We start from the raw sequence: 22529 nt of genomic DNA, 5'->3' as shown, positions 1-22529 counted from the left end.
CATATGCAATGGGGCTCCTCCATCTGTCACAGTAACAATGCCTTTCTTCTAACTTATTACAGGGGGCGGAGATGATGGGAAGTTGTTTGTTGTTGTTGTTTCTTAAATAAGAAAACCATAGCACCTGATGCATATTTGCTAAAGACTAGGATGTTCTGAAATGTTTGTAGTAGTATTATATAATTGAATAAAACATATAATTTAAACACTGTTAATGTCCAAAGCTACCATGTTTGAAAACAGTAAGAAATATCAGAAACTGAGTTGTTTATAAATTGTATCCCAAAGGTAGGAGTTTATTGGACAAGAGACAAGAAAGCCTTCCCTAAGGCTCTAAGATTGGGCTGGACACTCTGCCCAAGCACTCTCAGAACACCCTGTTCCTGCCTCTAATCCACCCCAAACTGTATGGTTTAACTGTTAGCCTCCCTGATTACACACTGCAAGTTCCTTGAGGACAGGGATTGTGCTTGTTCATTGATGTATCCCACAGGTACCTCTAGTGTCTGACAAACAACAAGGACTTCATAAATAATTACTGGATACCTGTTGAATAAATAACTGACTGTCCTCATTTATTGATCTGCCAGGAGCAACAGAAGCAGGCAAGGGTAGCACCACATGATCCAATGATAAGAGGCACCATTATCAAAAACCTGGTGTTTGGTGGTTGCCAGGTGGACACAGGTTCCCATCAAAGTGTGAATGATGGAATTCCCAGAAATTTCCATTTAATGATGTCCCTATAGGACGTCACACTATACCCACCTATGCTGAGTAGCGCAAAAGGATACAAGATATTTTGATAGGACTATTTATCCAACTCTTAAACACATAATCAGCAAAATTCGCAGAGTATATTAATCACAAGTAACTAAGTACAAAGAATGAACACTCTTCAAGGAAGGAAAAATAAGTTGGTGTAGGCCGTCTCTTCATAGGAAATTTCTCTGGCTATATTTTATAGGAAATATGTGCAGTATCTGTTGTATAATTGCTCAGCATACCATTTGGCAAAGGATTAACAAAACATTTTCCCCTTCTGTGTGAGAATTTAACCTTGGGTTAATTTTCCAGCTCTGTTCCCCCGGCAACCTAATGAAGAGTAGTATATCAACCACGTTGCTAGGCAACATTCCATATGGTAGAAATGACCCCAAGTTGGTAAACTGTAAACTGGGAGAACTATTAAATGCCTGATAGGAAGCCACAGCTCAGGGCTTCCCTAACTCTAGTGACTCTTGGAAGACACATGTCTCTTGTGAGGAAGATATTTCAGTGGAGTTGTTATAAGGGATACTCGCTACCAAGGAACAAGAAGCTTTTAAGCCAGAATAGCTTCCATACCTGCGGGATGTGTGTCTATCTCCTTGCACCTGAGTCACACAGACAGATGCAGGGACTCTGATGAAGAGTAATATCTGGCTCTGCCCTGTTGGTGAGCCATGCTTCCCATCCTATAACCTTTCTTCTTAAAAAATATTTATTTATTTGGCTGTGTTGGGTCTTATTTATAGCACACGGACTTTCCAGTTGTGGCACTCAGGCACTCTGCGGGATGTGGGATCTTAGTTCCCCAACCAGGGATCAAACCGGCATCTCCTGCATTAGAAGGCAGATCCTTAACCACTGGACCACCAGGGAAAGTGCACCATCCTATCTCCTTCTTAGTGAATCTGATGTGATGGTTTATGAGTTTGACTGTTTCTAAACATCGAGTTGAGCCCAAGTAGCCTCCTGGAAGGCACCTTATTACTATTTGCTTGCTGTTTCTGGTGGCAGAAGAAGCTCCACAGAGACTATGTGTAGTAGAAAGATGTGAAACTGTTTGGCATGTTCTGCTCCTAAAAAAATCCTAATTATGCCCTTCACAGTCTGCATGACATATAATCCATATCTATTACATGTCACCCAGACATTTATCTCATATTGACACCTACCTTTAAAATCCCCAAGCTAGTTTATGCTAAACTTTCTTCATCTAAGTACTTAACCCCAATCCTAACCCCACTGATTTTTAAGATGCTACTGAGAGAGGACCAAAAAAAAAAAAAAAAAAAAATCAAATGATGGATATACAAATTGCTCCCCCAAACCACAATTGCCCATGAAGAATTGGCAGTAGTAAAATTATCCATCTGGAGGGTCAGAACAGATGCTAAATGTCCTCTTCAAGTTATGAAGACTCCATATCATCTGACCACAACGGTGTGAGTTAATGTCACCTTTGAAAACTAGGAACATATTAGAAACTCATCAAGCCACCCCTGCCAAACAAACAACTTTCCATTTATCTCTACAGAAGCATTATTTGAAGAAAAGAATTCAAATTGTCAGAGCTTTAATGAGAGGTGTGAGGAACACAGCAATATTTGGTGGAAATAGTGAATAAAAATCAATGAAAACACTGCCTATCATAAGCAACTGAACAAAGCACCTCATTTTTTAGTTAGAAGATAGTGTGACCATGTGAAAGTACAAAGCAGCTACAAGGGACAAACAACAGCAGGAAATACAGAGGTGATGCTCAAAACAGTGTGATAGGAACTTCTCACCCACCCCAACCCCTTGCCCCTCCCTACCCCACTATACTAGACTTCACAGAGATAATTATATTAACAATGCACAAAGGACACACAAGAACAACTTAGAAGTCCAAATTAAACACTAGTAATTCAGGTGACCAAAGGCCTCTCCTGTCTTCCCACCGCCCTCACAATCAGCACTTGTAGTCCAACCAGTTGCCTTTCTCTTCATGGGGTTTATCACAACATCAATTAACAACAACAAAATTAAAAAAAAAAAAACACCTTTGTTGTATTCTGAACTATATATCCTCCAGAATACTCAATTTCACAATATTTTGCAGACCACTAAGTCAATAGCTTTCTTAAAGAATATTCAAAGTCTAGTGACCACCAAAATATTTACATCAGAATGGCATCTTTCCACCAAATGACCAGAAGCCATGATGATGATTTCTCAATGTATTACAGGTAACATGCCTTATTTTCATTCCTTTCCAACCCTTGCCTTGAAAGCCTGTTCCCTTTTCCCAAGAGAAACAACTTTCCAAGGATGCCACCTTAAAATTCCATTACAAGTAAGAATCTTGTTCCCATCCATTCAATATATGTAATAGAAGACAAAAAGACCTGGATTGAATGTGCCAGAAAGATGCCAGATATAAACTAGATCATGAATGGTCTGCATTGGACCAACTATGAATCTACTTATAAAAATATCACCAACTCCACAAATTAAACCTCAGAGACACTGTGTAGGTTAAAAATACTGACCACCAAATGTGAACATAAATTTAAAACTGAGGGCAGTTTATGATCTGATAGTCCACACAGAGGAATTATCTCCCTTAAATGTAATAGAATTCAACTACCAAATCCAGTTATTCCCAATGCCAACACACAAACTCCAAACAGCCAACCAGGAATGTAACAGTCTGAGACATTATGGAGAAAGAGAATTGTTTAAATACTAAGCTTCACATTCCATTTTCCTCTCAGTGATTTTGCTACTTTAAAGTCAGAGCCTGGCTCCTCCTGCGCCTGCTGCTGGCTCTGGGGGCGCGGAGTGGGGCCAAAAAAATAAATAAATAAATAAAGTCAGAGCCCAGTAATGGTTCTAGCAGTACGAATAGGATCAGAATTTCTAAGTTTACACATCACAAACCTAATCAGATCTTGGGCAAGTCGTGGACCATCTATCATCTGGCCTCAGTGCCCTCATTTTATGAATTCACTATTTTCCAAAACTTGTGGGAGCATAAGTCAAAGTGTAAGTCGCTCAGTTGTGTCCGACTTTTTGCAACCCCATGAACTATAGACTGCCAGGCTCCTCTGTCCATGGGATTCTCCAGGCAAGAATACTAGAGTGGGTTGCCATTCCCTTCTCCAGGGGATTTTCCCAATCTAGGAATGGAACCCAGATCTCCTGCACTGCAGGCAGATTCTTTACCATCTGAGCTACCAGAGAAGCATAAGGACCTAATAAATACTATGAAGGTAAAAGGTAGCCTAAAATGTACAACAAAACTAAGTTCATTAAAGATATCATTTTTTAAAAGCCTGCTTTATCTTACAACTGGTTTCTCAACCTTGGTACTCGTGACATTGTGGACTACATTCATCTTTGCTGTAGGGACCATCCTATACCTTGTAGGGCATTTAACAGCATCCCTGCCTCCACCCACTGGATGCCAGCATCACCCCATCCCGAGCTATGACACCCGAGAGGGTCTCCAGACACTGCCGGATACAGGTCCTCTGGGGAACAAAATCACCCCGAGTTGCAAATCACTGTCTTAGAGTGAAATCTCTAATGCAAAATGTTTTATCTTGCACCCAGGGATATGAATAGATCATGGGATCACCAAAGAGGATCACTGCTCGCTGGAGAAAGCAGGCGAGAGCTGAACTGCGAGATAGAAAAGTCAAATTAAAACATCAGAAATACTTTAGACAAAAAAAAAAAAAAGAAATACTTTAGACAGAGAAAGCAAAAGATAACAAAACTCCTTGCAAAGTATATCTTTTACACCTCCATTTAGGTTTCCCTCTTGCTAAGGTCCCTCTTTTAAAACAACACTAATAGTCTTATTTCTGGTAAGAAAAGTATTTCTGAACCTAATAATTTTCCCTGTGTAACTCTTGACCTAGAACAATAATTTTCCAACTACCTCTGATAAAAGACCATTTTTTTTGTTGTTGGTTTTTTTTGTTTGCTGCGCACTGTGTGTTTTCCAGGGAGCTCAGTCCCCCGACCAGGGATGGAACCCAGGACCCCTGCAGCAGAAGCATGGAGTCCTAACCACCGGACTTCAGGGAATTCCCAAAAGACCCATTTTTAGATTTCCAATCAACTGCAGGCCAAGGTATGGCCCTACTGTGTGGACTGGGATCCAAGAATTTATGGAGCTGCAGCTGTTTCAGGCCACAGTTTGAGCAGCACTGTCCTGGGGTTCCAACTTCTGTTAAGAAGCATGGTCTAAATGCTTTCTGAACCCTTCAATGCTAACATTTATTTGCAAGCAAATTTATATTTTTTTGGTTATCTCTTTTTGTTCAGAGGTAGAAAGTGATATTTTTTACTACCTTTTGAAATATAATTATAGTAAAATTAAAGGAGGGCTTCCCTGGTGGCACGACGGTAAAGAATCTGCCTATAATGTGGGAGAACCAGGTTCAATCCCTGGGTTGGGAAGATCCCCTGGAAAAGGAAAGGACAACCCACTCCAATATTCTGGTCTGGAGAATCCCATGGACAGAGGAGCCTGGAGGGCTACAGTCCATGGGGTCCCAAAAAATTAAAGGAAGAAAAGGAATTTATTTTAAAATCCATTTTGGATACTTAAACATAAGGCAAAATTATGGAAGTGCCTGAAATATCTTTAATCCATAATACTTATTGTTCTTTAGCCTTTTAAAGAAATACAGATTCTTTTGTTAGAATAATTGTATGGCTGCAAAGTGAATAAAGAACAGACTGGTTTTAAAACCTGTTCTTCTACTAACCTTCCCTTTCCCTCCAGATGATCTTTTAAAGGTAAACAATTTGGAAATACAACTTGCTTATGTAGGCTTACCCTTTCCCTTCAATTACAGTTCTATTCATAAAGTAAAAGAATGTCAGTGACGGCTGCATTGCCAGGTTACACAGTGGTGGCTCTCAGAAATGGCTGGAAAACGCAGAGGAGCATTTTAAGTTTTGCACAAATGACTTGCTTTATGATGGTAAAACAGGTTATTTGTGTGCACACAATCGTCAAACACCAAGCCAGACAGGGAAACCACCCAGACCTGGGCTTTCAGGCTCCCTTCCTGGGGCTAGCTTAAAATGTAATTCGATGGGGCAAGTCACAGCGCCATAAGGAGCCTTTCAGCTCATATCCATGCTTGTCTGCACATAAATACCCTCAGCCTCTAAAACTGCAATCTTAGATTTAGAAAGTACCTTTTACAATCATAATGCCAGACAGCCCTGCCTACCTTAAATCAAGCAAGCTTTCTCCTTAACACTTCACCAGAAAGTTAAAGTACAGAATTGATCAGGAGAGGCTTGGCAGAGGTAAGACTGATCTCGAAATTTAGTATACCCTTGCCCACCTTTTCAGAGACAGAGGATGACGACACAGGAATGCAGAAGACTGAGAAACTACAAAAACCAGTACAGAGGTTTCCTTATCTTCCTCCAAACCAGAGTTTGGATGCACAGCTCTGGGAAAAAAAAACAGCAAGCCTCAGGGCCAACCTTGATTTACTCAGAAAGCCTTCGGAAGCCAGGGGCACCACTAAAAATTCATTAGCCCTCTGAGTCACAGAATCCAACCTCCACTGTGCAGCCTAACAGAAATGCAAATAATTGGCAGTGAAAAAATGTTCCTCTCAGGGTTCCACGACATTGGACAAAGGGTGGCTTTCACTCACAGAATCAGCAAGAACAAATTCTAAACCCTCTCCTCCACCAAGTTACTGCTACGTAAGCGTCCCTCCACCAGATAAGTTGGGCTCAATTTGGGGTCTGTCGTCAGAATCCTCTCCAGCAGGGTCGTTTTCCTCCCCAGACTCCACGTAGATTGGCCACTCACTGTCTGTGTCACTCTTTTCTTGGCTCTCGAACGACGCCTCCACCAGGCTGAGGTTGGTGGGCATCAATTCGTCATCGTCGTCGCGCGTGTCCGTAACGCAGGTGCAACTGTCACACAGCCCGAAGCGCCGCAGCCCCGGCGACAGGTGACTCGTGAAGGTTCTTCTGCAGCCCTTGCAGATGATTGGACGGTTGGATCTATGAACCTAAAATCACCAGCACAGTGAACGTCAGAGAAAACGGAACGAGCCATGGCCTTCGGGGCCCCATGGGATATGGCCGCTGACTGACCCTCCGGCCGCATTTCTCACCACTCTCCCCTTGGCTTTTTCTGACACCATCTCAGCCTCACCAAGATCCTTTCCAGCCCAGGGCCACTGGATGTGCATGGAGCCAGTCGTCCTCCCCATTGCCCCCCTCCCCTCTTACTAAACTCCTTTTGGTTTTTTTGGCTGTGCCACAGGCTTATAGGATTTTAGATCCCTGACCAGTGATGAAACCTGCACCTTGGCAGTGAAAGTGTGGTGTCCTCACCCCTGGATTGTCAAGGAATTCCCACTAATGCCTTTCAAGGAAGTCTTTTCTGATGCTCCAGGCCAGACTAGATCTCCCAGCTATATAGTCTCACCTGTACTTCTCCCTTCACGTCTAACGAATCATTGGTAAAATTTACTAGGTCATAGATTTATAATTTACTAGATTACAGATCTATAGAAATTGATAGATGATAGATTATAAGCTCCAGGAGGTCGTGGACTAGCTTCACCCATGTTCTCTGTCCTCGGGGTCACACCTGTTACTGTACCCCTAGTGCCTGGCATAGAAAGGGCAATCAGTGAACCAATTCGGATTTTAGGCATGGCTTCTTAAGTACTTTGGAATGTTCAGTTATTAAGAAGGCAGATTTGCCAAACAGCCTATTTCCCAAACATGCCAGCGAATGCTTCAGCCTTGACTTTTTTATTGATAAATGTGTTCCTTACATACAAAAAGAGCTTTGCATACTAGAAAAGAGAACTTGATCTCCTATCCCATGCAACTCCTCATGAAGACAGCAGCCCCAGGGGTCCTCTTTGTATAAGGAACTATCTATCTAAAGTGTGCACTCTTCAGGAACTCCAGTCAACTAGGGATCTGTGAACGAATGACAGCCTCCCTTATGGAGGCTCTGGATGAAGGATACACACAAGAGGTGAGACAGACAGAGAGGCTGATGCAGGAGAAGGGCCAATAACAATACTTGGGTTACTGGAGCTGCCCTTACATGTCTGGCTTCCCATGAGGTTTCCTGAGTCAACCTGAGTGTGTTCGTGACCCTTGCAGCCTGATGGAGCCTTTGAATAGTAGACTGGACCTAGTACAGAGTGGAATGGGGATTCCAACCAATGAAACATCTTAAGAGGCACCCAGGGACCGATATTTGCCAAGATGGATTGGAGATATAACTTGAAGAAAAAAAAAAAGGGGGCCAAACAAAAACTTAACATCTTGGGATAAGGCCATTGTCAGATAAATGTGCTGGGTCCAACACTGAGGAAAGGCAGTCAGTCACCTTGAATGTATCTAAGTCTAGATTCTATCAAAACTGTAATTCACATATCATAAAATTCACCTGTTTAAAGTGTACAATTCAGTGGTTTTCAGTACACTCATAAGGGTGTACAACTATCACCACCATCTAATTTTAGGACATTTTCATCACTCCATAAAGAAAACCTATGCCCATTAATGGTCTTGTCTCTCCCATCCCCACAGGCCTCAACCACTAATCTACTCTCTATCTCCATGGGTCTGCCCACTTTGTATATTTCATATAAATGGAATCATATAATAGATGGCCTTTTGTGACTTGCTTCTTTCACAGAGCCTAATGCTTTCAAGGTTATTCCGTGTTGTAGTGTGTATTAGGACTTCATCTCATTTTATGGCTAAACAATAGTCCATTATAGGGATACACCACATTTTGTTTATTCATTCATCAGCTGGTGAATATTTGGATTGTTTCTACTTTGGGGGCTATTATTATTCTTATTCATAATAAATAATTTGGCTGTTACTCATAATAAATAATAATAATGCTGGCATGAACATCTGTGTGCAAGTTTTTGTGTGAATGCATGTTTTCCGTTCTCTTGGGTATATACCTAGACATAGAATTGCTGGGTCCTAATGGTAACTTTGGGCTTCCCAGGTGGCTCAGATGGTAAAGCTCTGCCTGCAATGCAGGAGACCCAGGTTCGATCCCTGGATTGGGAAGATCCCCTGGAGAAGGCAATGGCTACTCACTCCAGTATTCTTGCCTGGAGAATCCCAAGGACAGAAGAGCCTGGCAGGCCACAGTCCATGCAGTCACAAAGAAGTCAGACACAACTTAGTGACTAATCACAGTGGTAACTTTATGCCTAACCTTTGGAGGAAATATTAAACTGTCTTCCACAGTGGCTGCACCATTTTGTGTTCCCATTAGCAGTATATGAGGATTCCAGTTTCTCCACATCCTCACCAGCACTGTGTTATTATAAATTTTTTATTATAGCAATCCCAGTTTGTGTGAAGTGGCACCACTCCCATTTTGTGGGTTGTCTTTTCACATTCTTGAGAGTGTCTTTTGAAATCCAAATCATTTTTATGTTGGCTTTTCCAAAGACTGATGGCCTTGCTCAAGTGTTAGTGGCTCAGCTGTGTCTGACTCTGCAACCCCATGGAATGTAGCCTGCCAGGCTCCTCTGTCCGTGGAATTCTCCAGGCAAGAATGCTGGAGTGGGTAGCCATTCACTTCTCCAGGGGATCTTCCCAAACCAGGGATTGAACCCAGGTGTCCTGTATTGTAGGCAGGTTCTTTACCATCTGAGCCACCAGGGAAGCCCCCAGTGGCTGCCTTGCTCAAAGATGACCTTAAATGCAATGCCTTTCTAAATGGTCTGAATGCTTTTTAGCAGCTGGGACTCATCCACTTACATGGAAGACAGAATCCTAGGCAGCAGCCAGTGGAAGGGGAGGGCCACTTGGGCGGGGATCCTCTTTGCTGCTCACAAGCAGCCCTATAAATGGTGTTATACCTCTTCCCCACCCCGGGGTGCTAAGGTTGGGTGGGAAACCGATGCTGCAGCTTATCCTTGACATCATCCTGAAGGGAACAGGCCCCCAATCCCCTGTCTAAGCCCCAGTGTTCTCTGTCTTTTGACAACCATCCTCAAACTAGGATCTGAACTTTCTTAACTTTCCTCCTAGGAAAAGTAGCCTGTCACCATATAAGTTTTCACTGTTTCTAAGTGCCACTAACCCAGCTATAATTTAGTAGCAGAAAGACATGTTTAAAATTCTCTGACAATACCCCGGTGGACAGAGAAGTGAAAGACAGAGGGGCTTCACCTTTGCATTAAACACATTTCACTAACGGCCCTCCACGCCCCGCCGTTCTCCCCATCCTGAGAGCCGCCATCTGCGACACTTACACTGAGCGCGTGACTCCGCAGATGCTCCTGCCGAGTGAACCTCTTGCCACAGGTCTCACAAGGATAGGGCCGCTCCCCCGTGTGCGAGCGGATGTGCCGCTTAAGGATGCCCTTCTGTTTGGCGGTGTAGGGGCAGAAAGGACACTTGTGCAGCTTGATGGGCACCACCAGCACGTCACCTGGGGAGCAAACGGTACCATAAGCAGCAGCGGGACTGGCTGCCCTCCGACGGATGGAATCCAGGACAGAACTCCACCAGCCCAGTTCGAGACGGAGAGTCCCAACTCCACCAGCAGCTAACAGCAAGACGGGGTCTGCAGACCCCGACTCTGTTCGGCTCCAGGTCAGCCAGAGAGGGAAACAGGCCACTGATACAAGACTGCAAGGAATGCTGTGAGGCATCGGCTTTCAAACTTCTCTGTGGCTCCGAGTATGTTACAGCCTGAGAACACACGTATCCTCATGTGGACAGCTTGAAACATTTCCCAAAATAATACTCACTCATAATGTCTATTCTGCTTGGTTTCATTTTAGGAAAACAATGATCGAGACCCTATTATAGAATGAATTGCATCCCTCCCCACAAATTCCTAACTTAAAGTCATAACCTCCAGGGCCGCTTGTATGTGAAGACAGGGCCTTTAAAAAGGTAATTAAGGTTAAATGAAGTCGTAAGGGTAGCGCTCTTATCTGAAAGGACTGGGCTCCTTATAAGAAGAGGAACAATGCCAGAGGTGGCTTTCTCTCTCTCCTCTTGCACAGAGGACAGGTCACATGAGGACCATCAAAAAGGTAGTTGTCTGCAAGCCAGGAAGAGAGCTCTCACTAGAAACCAACCATATTGGCAGCTCGATCTTGGACTCTGAGCCTCCAAAACTGTGATATAATAAATTTCTGTTGATAAAACTACTCAGCCTGTGATACTCTGTTTTGGCTGCCTGAGTTGACTAATGCAAACCTCCTGAACTGATATAATGACCCTCAAAAATTTGTGTGTGTGGGGGGAAAAACTATTATGATGGATCAGACCTCTAGACCAGGATTCATGCTTTCTTTACAACAGCTCCTGGAATAGCTTTCAGGCATGTGTAGAAGAGGTTTGCTATAAAGCAGCCCCCACAGTGTTTGGAATTTATATTAACTCTGTATATATGAAATCATCATATATCTAAAAATTCATTTAAATTTTTTTTCCTTTTTTTTTTCACCTGTTCATACAGCTGTTAGGGTGACATGATTATCACCCACATGTACAGAGACCGACCCTTTCAAGTTTCCTGAGTTACCCTATTGGCAGTATTCATTGGCAGATAGAGGAGATTCATTTCCTCTATCCATGCCCTTCAGGATTTTACAGAATTTGATCACATCAGATATGTGGAGGCACTAATAACTCAAGTTATAATAACACAATAACTCAAATTTTCCAGGCACAGAAATTAGGAGTCACGTTCTGGCTCTACCATTACAAGCTGTGTGACCTTGGACATCTCACTTGACTTCTCTGTGCTTCACTTTACTCATCTGTAAAATAGGGATGATAATAATTCCCACCTTACAGGATTGTGGCAAGAATGAAGTGAGGGAATACCTAAAACACAGCACACCTGGCACATAATAAGCTCTCATAAATGTCAGCCATTTTTTTCACATCGTCATCACCTAGGTGTTTCTTTCCTGATGAAGCTGGCCAGGCTCCTGTGGTCTCTCTCATCACAGGAGTAACTCCTTTTCTCTGAGACCTTCTCAAGACACCTACCTGGGCTTTACCTTTCCTGAGGTGCTTCCAAAAGTATGGCAAGCTGAATGTCAAGTGAGTACCCAACATCATTCTATGTAAGGGTGGAGATTATCCTCTTTAGCTTCTAGTTCCCATGTTGATAATGTCTAACATTTTGCATAATCTATAATGAAGGTGATCAAACCAGTCAATCCCAAAGGAAATCAACCCTGAGTATTTATCAGAAGGACTGATGCTGAAGCTGAAGCTCCAATACTTTGGCCACCTGATGTGAAGAGCCGACTCATTGGAGAAGACTCTGATGCTGGGAAAGATTGAGGGAAGGAAGAGAAAGGGGCAACAGAGGATGAGATGGTTGAATGGCATCATCAGCTCAATGGACATGAGTTTCAGCAAACTCTGGGAGATGGTGAAGGACAGGAAAGCCAGGCGTGCTGCAGTTTATAGGGTTGCAAAGAGTTGGACATGACTGAGCAACTGAACAACAATAATGACTCCAAAATCTGTCTCCCAGAATAAAAGCAGCAGCTTATGGCTCAGCATTGCATATACATGTTGGATTATTTACTTCTCACTGACTACACTGGTGCTGAGATACCAGTTTCCTGCTCACTCCCCTGGCACTGTGGACTCTTCCCAACATTTATCCCCATCAGCCTGACATTGTGCTATCACCTTCTTCCTGATTATCTACAAAAACATTAAGTGAAATGGGTCCACTGTTAGACCTCGGGGGAAAAAAAAACATTAACTATATCTCCATCAGAAAAGTATGAATGATTGCAACATTTTCCTTCTCTCTCATGATCTGATTCCCCCAGAAGAACAGTTCACTTGAATGCCTATTACACGTGAGGCACTGTGTCAAGATGCATTTTCATCAAGATACTCGTTTCTTCACCCAAGAAGATAAGTCTAGCAGGAGAGAAAGACAGGTAAACAAATCCATACAATATAATGCAACAAATGCAAAGTTCAAAGTGATGTAGAAATGTAGACAAGGGTGGCGGTGGGATGAATTGGGAGATTTGGACTGACATATATACACTAGTGTGTATAAAATAGATAACTAATGAGAATCAATTGTATAACAGAGAATTCTACTCAACGCCCTGTGCTACTGTGCTTAGTCACTCAGTCACGTCTGACTCTTTGTGACTCAATGGACTATAGCCCTCCAGTCTCCTCTGTCCATGGGATTCTCCAGATAAGAATACTGGAGTGGGTTGCCATTCCCTTTTCCAAGGGATCTTGCCGACCGTGAGATCGAACCTGGGTCTCCTGCATTGCAGGGGGATTCTTTACCATCTCAGCCACCAGCGTAGTTCTATGGTGACCTAAATGGGAAGGAAATCTAAAAAAGAGGGAATATATGCATACCTGGGCTTCTCTGATGGCTCGGTCAATAAAGAATCTGCCTGCAATGCGGGAGACCTGGGTTCGATCCATGGGTTGGGAAGATTCCCCTGGAGGAGGGCATGGCAACCCACTCCAGTATTCTTGCCTGGAGCATCCCCAAGGACAGAGGAGCCTGACAGGCTGCAGTCCATGGGGTCGCAAAGAGTCGGACACGACTGAGTAACTAAATACAGCACAGCACATGTGTAAACATATAACTCATTCATTTTTCTGTACAGCAGAAACTAACACAACATTGGAAAACAACTGTACTCGAATAAAAATTTTTAAAAAAGAAGAAAGAAAGATAGTGAAAAGTAATGAATTCTCTCCTGGAGTTCAGTGATGATCTCACAGGACAGGTGACCTTTGAGCAAGGTTTTGAAGGATGAATAGGAGTTCACTGGGAGTTCGAGAAAGAGAAAGGATATCTCAGGCAGGGAAACAGCACAAGTTTAGGCACAGAGATAAATGAGAATAGGGAATACACCGCAGGGTGGAGAAGAATGAGGAATGAAGCCAAGGAAAGGGGCAAGAACTTCTTGGGAAGGTCCAAGGTCACATTTATGAATTCACTCAGCAAGTTTATCCTGAGCACCTACAATGTGCCAGGCTATGTTCTAGGCCCTGGGGATACAGTAGTGATCAGAAAAGACAAAAATCCCTGCATCTGCGACACTAACAAGTTAATGAACTCAGACTTTATCCTTTAAGCAGGTAGGGTTTTAAGCAAGGAAGGTACAAGGTGATATGACTTTTAAAGGATTCCTCTGGGGATAATACAGGGGAAGGATTTAAGAGAGGCAAGATTAAAGGCAGGAAGTCCAGGTGGGAGGGGATGAGAGATGACATAGAATTAAAGCCATGACTGTGGAAGTGGAGAGGAGGAGAGAGGATAGAGAAATAAAATTCACAGCACATGATGACCTCAGTGGAGAGGACAGAGCAGAGGAAAGAGAAGATTCTAAATGACACTGATTCTAGGTTAGCGGATGTAATAGGTGATGGTGGAATAAACCAAGGCAGGGAACACAGGAGGAAAAGCAGGTGCAGGATGAATGAGGCCAGTCGGGATTTTATCAGGTTTGAGGCAGGCTCAGTGCATCCATCAGGGAATACTTGGGTTAGACAGATCAATCTGGAGCTTGGGGAAAGAAGTGAAGAATACAGTTGTGAGTCCTCAGTAGATTGAAGGGTTGATTTAACTGAGGCCTGGCTCTCCCCTAAGCACCCTGATTCCGTTAACCCATGGCCTTGACACCCTGGATCAAGGGAGGGTGGGTCTTCCTTGGGCTTCACTGTCATCTCCAGAGCAAAACCCTAAGATGTTTTGAAGGTCATCCCATCAGATGATACCGATGCTCATCCTTGTTACAGTCATCTAGGAGGCCCCAGCTCATCTCGCTCCTTGGAGATTTGATCACATTGCCTTCAGACTCGACTCCTTGAAAAATTCTTGGTGTGAATACCAAAAATGACCCTTCCAATGCCCTGGCCTCTCTGTTCCTGGATGTCCTTTCTTCCAGAGACCTTGTCCTCCAATCCACCTCAGACACCCAATCCTAGATGAAGAGCTCTCAACTTTGCCTGCATATTAAAATGCAGCTTAAAATGAAAAACAACACTAATGCCCAATCTCCATCCCAAGTTAATGGGTGGGGTGGGACCCAAGCATCACATTTTTTAAATGTTTTTTTAATGTGGTGAAGGTCACATAATATAAAACAGACTATTTTAACCATATTTAACTGTATAGCTCAGTAGCACTAAGTACATTCACATGGTTCTGTAACTCCCACCATCATCCATCTCCCGAATTTTTCTCCTACCTAAGCTGAAACTTGGGTTTCCCTGGTGGCTCAGAGAGTAAAGAATCTGCCTGCAATGCAGGAGACCTTAACCTCACATCCCCTTCCAGCCGTGGAAGGATTTCTTTGTTCCCTTCAAAGTAAATTTCTTAAAAGAAGTACTATACCATCTTCACATCTACATTTGAGGTTTTTGTTCTTTTATTTTTGGGGTCTCTGGGCTTAGTGCTTTATTCTAATAGTCCAATAATCACCATAATCACCATTTTATGTGATTATTTTTATTGAAGTATAGTTTATTTACAATATTATGTACGTTTCAGGTGTATAGCATAGTGATTCGGTATTTTTACAATTTATGCTCCCTTACAAGAAAATGATTACAATTCACTGTGCTATACAATATATCTTTGTTGCTTATCTATTTTAATTTTTCTTTAAGTTTTAAGCATCCTATTTGATGTTGCCCCTCCCATTTTTTAACTGAATTTGTTACAATATTGCTTCTGCCTCATGTTTTGATTCTTTTTTTTGGTCCTAAGGCAAGTGGGATCTTAGCTCCCTGATCAGGGATCAAACCGGCACCCCTTGCACTGGAAGGGGAAATCATAACCACTGGAGTGCCAGGGGAGTCTCTGTGTCCTCGTTTAAGCCTACTCCATTTGGTCTTCTGCCCACCACTTCATTCATACTGCTCACCCATGACCTCTCCATTATTAAACCCAATGATCAGTTCTCAATCTGCCTACACATAGTACTGGACGTTGTTGATTTCTCCTTTATCTTGAAACGGTTTCTCTCTTGACATTCATCACTCTTTCTTCCTTCCTCGTTGGTTGTGTCATGCAGCACGTGGGATCTTACTTTCCCCACCAGGGATCAAACCTGCACCCTCCGCATTGGAAGCACAGAGTCTTAACCACTGGACCACCAGGGAAGTGGAACAACACTCTTTCTTGATTCTCTGCTACCTCATGGGCTGCCCCTTCTCAGTTTCCTTCACTGGCTCCCTTATTTTCCTGACCTCTCAATGTTGGAGCGTCCCAGGGCTCAGTCCTTAGCTCTCTTATCTTCTCCTTCTAGATCTATGGAATATACAGGATTTAAATTGCACAGACCCAACAATGACCCCTAGATTTATATCTCAGCTCTGACTTATAGATGTAATCGCTTACTGCACATCTTCACTGGGATATCCAACAGGCACCACAAACATAACATTTAAATCAATCGCTCAAGGTAAAAACATTAAGCCCATCTTTAATGCTTCTTTTTCTCATAACACTCTTATAGCCATTAGAAACTGGTCAGCTCTATCTTTCAGAGTCAGCACAGTCCTAACCCAATCACCTCTCACCTGTCTACTGCTACCACACCATTCAAGGAGGGTGGGGTGGGAGAGAGGCAAGAGGGAGGGAATATGTATATACCAATAGCTGATTCACTTTGTTGTGCAGCAGAAACACAATCTTGTAAAGCAATTAGACCCCAACAATAAAATAAAATTTTAAAAAATAGAAAAAGGGGACTTCCCAGGTGGTCCAGAGATTAACACTGTGCTCTCAACGCAGGGGGTCCAGGTTCAATCCCTGGTCAGGGACCTAGAACCGCATGCCATAACTGAGAGTTTATGAGCTGTAACTAAGAGTTTACATGCCATAACTAAGACCTGGTAGAGCCAAATAAATAAATAAATAAGACAAAATAAATAAAGTGTTTAAAAAAAATAGAAAAAGAAGAAAGCATACACGCCTCACCTGAGTTATTGCAGTCACCTCCTAAGTGGTCCTCCTACTCCCACATCCTTCCCTATAGTCTATGCTCCCCTGTGGCCTATGCTCCCCTGTAGCCTATAGGAAAGCAAGAGTGGAAGCAAGAGGCCCACTTAGAAGGTAAATGCACACAGTACTCAGAAGGATCCTTTTAATATATGTCATCTCAAGTCACTCTCTGCTGAGCAATACTCAAAGACCTTCTCATCACCTTCAAGGGCCTACCTGGTCCACCCTTATTCAACCTCTCTGACCTTATCCCCCAACACTCTCTGCCTTGGTCACTCCACTCCAGCCACACCAACATCCTGGCTGTTCCTTTTGTTCACTTGCCAAATGTGATCCTACACCTGGGCCTTTGCACATGCTCTTCTCTCTGCCTGGAATGTTCCCCCTGATATCTCTGCAGTTTGCTCTCTTACTCACTTCAGGTCTTTGCTTAAAGGCAACCTGTTAGCAAGTCCTGGTCAACAGTAAATAAAACAGCATCCCTTCACTCTCAATCAACTATGTCCCTGCTTTAGTTCTTCTTCCTATTATACAGGTACTTCTGTGTTTACTGTCTGGCTCACAACGCTAAAATGTCAGCTCCCTGAGGACAAGGACTGTCTCTTGTTCACTGTTATAAACAGTGCCTGGCATACAGGAAGTGCTCAATAAATATCTGTTAAATGAATAAATGAACAGGAATGATAAGACGTTAAAGAAGCAAGGCCATGATGGAATGCTGGACACACTGACTTTAAACAATCCCATGATGAGGCTGCAAAAAAATGGACAAAGGTAACAGCGATGGGTACTCAAGGTGTCAGAAGCCAGAGGAAGAAAGAATTTCAAGAAGGAAAGATCAGAGTTAACTACTGAGAGTGGTCAGAAAGATAACATCTGAAAACTACTCACTGGATCAGCTCTGGAAACGTACAGCTGACCTCATGAAGCAGGTGGGGTGTGGGGTGGGGGCCTTTTCTCACAGTGGGCTGAGAAAAGAATGGGAGGTAAAACAGTAGAAGTGGCCAATATAGATGGACTTTTCAGGAAACAACAGGAGATATAGTGAGGCTGGCATTGGGAGGTCCAGGGGAGAAGAGATTATAGGAGGACCATGTGCTTTGACAGTGTCTGCTAGTGTCAGAGATGAGTGAATACACAAGTGCTATAACTGCCTCCTCACCATCTCCCTGCCCTGGTCTCCCATTTCTTCACTACCTTATGCTAAGGCCAAATTAATCTTTCCTGTCCACTCCCAAGCTCAGAAACTACCAAAAATTCCCCTGCCTATAGATAGAAACTTGCCTCTTACCATTTAAGGCTTTCCATGATTGGCTAAAATTTATCCCTATGTTTTCTCTTCTTACCCTCAAATGCCACTTTAAAAAAAAAATTGAAACATAGTTGATTTGCCATATTGTGTTAGTTTCAGGTATATAGCAAGGTGATTGTTACACATATACATATTATTTTCCAGATTCTTTTGCATTATATTAATATATTACAGCAAGATAAAGAATATAGTTCCCTGTGCTATACAATAAGTCACTACTTATCGATTTTATATACGGTAGTGAGTACTCAGATGCCACTTTCATAATGCCTCTCTAGCCTAACAGGTGGAAGCCAGTTCTGCTTCTGGACCGCTGTGAAATTCACACCTCCATCTGTCTTCCAGCCCTAGTACCTTTGTACCACATGGTGCCACTTTCACACAGCTTAGCTTCTATAAGAAGCCATCAATTTTTTGAGTGCTGGAGCCATATCTGACTTATCTTTGTATCTTCACAAGGAAGGTGCTCAAGTATTTGAGGAAATATATGGAAAAACAAACAAATCAGTCCTACTCTGTCCCTTGGCACTTGGAGTAAATGTACCCTGGAGCCATGCAAATGGAATCAAAACCTGGCAGACATCAGGCACGGCAAGAAGCCAGGAGACTGTCTTGCCACAGGATGAGTTGGAAAGCTGACGTTATAGATGGACAGATGGATTTGAATGAAGGTGGCGTAGACCTGAATTTCTATTTCTTGATATGTGATACAGGCAGAGGGGTTGAGAGATAAAATCAGTGCACTGAAATCTTCTAACCATCTGTGCTGCCTTCACAGTTTGTTTCACAAGTGAAATGAAGCCAGCCTGGGTTTGGGTTGCTATCAAAGAGCATTAGTGGTGACATGTGCCAGTTCTATATTCTTAAGGAACTCACCAAACCCTCTGGGTCTCAGTTTCTCCGTACTTCCTCCACCTAATTTACATGGCACTACGAGGGGCTGATGGATGCAAAAGGGGAACATAGACTGTGAAGTGCTACTCTTACACAGAAATTAGGTTTGGGCAGTCCCGGGTGCTCCAATAGTTAAGAATCTGCCCAACAATGCAGGGGACACCCAGTCCATCCCTGGTCTGGGAAGATTCCACATGCTGCAGGGCAACTAAACTACCACATGCTGAAACTACTGAGCCTGCATGCTGCAACTACTGAAGTCCTCATGCCTGAAGCCTGTGCTCCGCAACAAGAGAAGCCACCGCAATGAGGAGCCCGTGCACCACAGTAAAGAGTAGCCCCTGCTCCCACACCTAGAGAAACCCCACGTGCAGCAATGAAGACCTAGTGCAGCCAAAAATTAAGCTTTTACAAAGAAATTAGATTTCAACAAGTTCCCATAGGGTAATCACTAAAAACAACCACTAATGTTTACATGCTAGTTAAGCCAGTGTCTCTGATGACCAGAAACCATATTTTCAAGTTTTTCAAGTCTAGATTAGGTCAGACATACAGAGCATTCTTGATTTTTTTTTAAAAAAAATGAAATTTTGATGCAGGGATGAAGTAATTTTTCATTAAAAAAATGTTAAAATGAAAAAAAAAAAGAAATTTAAAAGTCTCCAGACAGACTCAGTTTTCCTGGGTTTCTCCTGTGTAGTGTTGTTTAGTCACTAAGTCATGTCCAACTCTTTCACGACCCCATGTGTAAGTGTTATTTTTTTTTAAGTCTCGAAATAGTCATTTAGTAATGAATAAGAGCAGATCACCTCCCCTTACTTAGTCAACTTTCACTGCACAGTACTGAAGGGTGAATTAGAAATGTGACTCATTAATTTCTTGGCTTGAAAAGAAGCCAAGGGTACTTTCATCAGTAAGGAGACAGCCATGTCTATTTCTATCTCCAACAAGACAGTTTACAACACAATTACCTCATCTGTAAGAAGAGTTAACCATATTATCCCATCTCTCAGAATTGTTTCGGCAAAAAACTAAGTTCTCTTAAAACACAAAATCCTACCAAAGGATACAAGAAATTTACCCACATGAAGCCCAATTCAACTCTCAAATATTCTCCAGGACATCACACTATCAGCCACGACATGTTAACTGAATACATCGGCCAGGCACCATGGTTGACACAAAGAAGGATAAATTTCCTACCTGTACAGAACATGTTCTCATATGTGAGAAAAAAAGTTCTGAAAACCTTTTCATTTGGTCCTCAACTCTGTAAGAAGGCAAGGTGGGAGTGATTATCTCCTGAAAAAAAAAAGGGGTTCAAAGAAATTTCATGAATTTACCCAAAGTCCCCCTTGTGGTTAGCAGAAGAGAGTGGGTTCTTTCCATGTCTCCAAACTGCATTCAGCACACTTATACTCTAGTTGTAGAGGTTAAAAATAAATAAATAAATAAATACATGAAGAGGCAATGCCCTGGACACAGCAGGTGCTCAATTAATGCTACTGGCAGTGGTGGCAGCGATAATGTGGAGATAACGGTGGAGATGGTGATGATAGGGATGCTATGGTGGTGATGACGATGGTAGTGACAATGACAATGATGGCAGACGGTGGTGGGAGACCAGAAGGCACACAAGCGTGTGCGAAATGAGCAGCAGAGACGATGGAGGCTCATGGAGCTCACCTGAGTCCTCTCCATACCAGTCAGTCTGCACATCCATCATGGAACTCATGGCTGCTACTCCTGCACCATCTGGTCTTCCCTCCAAACTCCGAGAAAAGTGATGGTCCACATCCTCTTTGCTCTGGACGGCACTGTTGCGCAGGAGTGCCTCCAGGAACTGCTTAACATGGTAGTTACTGTAAGCCAAGTCGATAGCCTGGCCGCTGGGCAAACCCTCCTCCCGGTGGGCCAGGCTCAGTGGGGTGGCAGGAGGCTGCAGCTGTCCATCCATCTCCACCTCCACCTCCGCAGCACCCAACTCCACCTTGGGCTCCATCTGTTCCGGCCGAGAGGAGCGGTCACTGTCGGCCCAGCCACTGCCCAGGCTGCCTTTCCCCACCAGTTCCAGAGGGCAGCAGCCTCTGCAATCACCACTGGGGGGCTCTCTTTGTCTGTCCACACTCTCCTCCCCCTCGGCTGGAGAGACCAACCTCTTGGTCTCACCAGCAGTCCCTTTCTTGGGGCTTCCACTGTCCACCTGATGAGCTGCGGCGGCCGCTGCCGCCGCTGCCGCGGCTGCTGCCGCTGCGGCCACTGCGGCCGCCACCGCAGCCTCCTTCTCCATCTTTCTGCAGATGTCAAGGGAGGATCTGATGTATGTCTTGCAGAAGTTCACCACGTCGTTCATCTGCAGGTAGCTGGCAGCCGACATAACTTCAATCACGTTCTCCCCACACAAATCCAACTTCCCAGAATAGAGAAAGTCTAAGATGGTGGAGAAGGCGTCGGAGGTGACGATGTCCAGGGAGGCGGTGCTGTGCCGCCCGCTGTCCTGGATGTAGTGAACCAGCAGGGCACGGAAGTAGCCGCTGTTGGCAAACAAGATGTTCCTGTGGGCCTTGAAGATCCGCCCTTCCACGATGATGCTGCAGTCGCAGAAGAAGTCCCTCTGCCGCTGTTCATTCAGCTCCCCCAGGAGCTTGGCATAATAGGATTGCATCTCCATTTCTCCACCAGCTGCTGCTGCTCAAGAGGAGCCTGGATCTCTGCCAAGATTTTTTTGTTGTTGTTGTTTTCAATTCACAAATGCCAACCTTACAAATAAGATGTTCTTTTTTGTTTTTTTTTTTTTTTTTAATTCTTCCCCAAAACCCAGTTAAGTAATATCTTTATAATACGGGCTAACAAAAATAAAAGATTGTCTAACTGGGTTAACTAATGAGAAACAGTAAAAGTAACTATAGCTAACTGTATGTGGGTGCAGTACTTAGTATTTTACATAGATTCTTTCTGTGAGCTTTTATAACAACCCTATTAGTAAGGACTAATATTATACTTACGATATTGTACTTTGAAGGCTCAGAGGATAGGAGATGATCCAGCTGCAACAGAGCCAGGACTCAAAACCTCCAGAGTTCATGCTCTTATAAATGACATTTGACTTTTCTTTAAGGCTCAAAATATAAATAATACCTGATCTAAGAATTACGGTCTCCATTCAGTCTCCAGTGTGCCAATATAGAACTTAGGGACTGGCATGTCTAGTCTCAGCTCACACTCATTACCATAAGTTTGTGGGAACACTTGGTGGATGCTTGGGCTAGCCAGAATGCATTCTCCAATCTTATGGTTTTATTGTCCTTTTTGGCTTTGATGGAATCATCCTTGCCCCATCCACAGCCAATGTGCTTTGCATAAAGCTAGCACCATGCCCAAGCTCCAGATGTGTAAGCTGTAACATAGGCTAAACCCATCAACACAACTTACCACAGTGATTGGCTCAGAGATGGCCATGTGACTAGGTCAGAGCCAATGAAAAGCAATGAAACATTTGCTGGGGGATCCAAAAAAAGAATGGCTCTTTGCTCTGTG

At 43.4% G+C, this 22529-nt stretch overlaps 1 protein-coding gene across 1 annotated transcript; it reads right to left on the bottom strand.

The window, feature by feature from the left end:
• Window positions 1–5485: 5485 nt before the first annotated feature.
• ZBTB8B (zinc finger and BTB domain containing 8B) lies at window positions 5486–21663 on the bottom strand. Its single transcript, XM_061147861.1, has 3 exons — window positions 20679–21663; window positions 10059–10237; window positions 5486–6809 (listed from the first exon to the last, which is right to left on the bottom strand). The coding sequence occupies exons 1-3, from the start codon at window positions 21661–21663 to the stop codon at window positions 6492–6494; spliced, it is 1482 nt and encodes a 493-aa protein (XP_061003844.1). The 3' UTR covers window positions 5486–6491.
• Between the last annotated feature and the right edge of the window lie 866 nt (window positions 21664–22529).

The sequence above is a fragment of the Dama dama genome, chromosome 8 (assembly GCF_033118175.1).
Source record: "Dama dama isolate Ldn47 chromosome 8, ASM3311817v1, whole genome shotgun sequence".
Lineage (NCBI taxonomy): Eukaryota > Metazoa > Chordata > Mammalia > Artiodactyla > Cervidae > Dama > Dama dama.
This window is presented reverse-complemented; position numbering and strand designations above follow the sequence as displayed.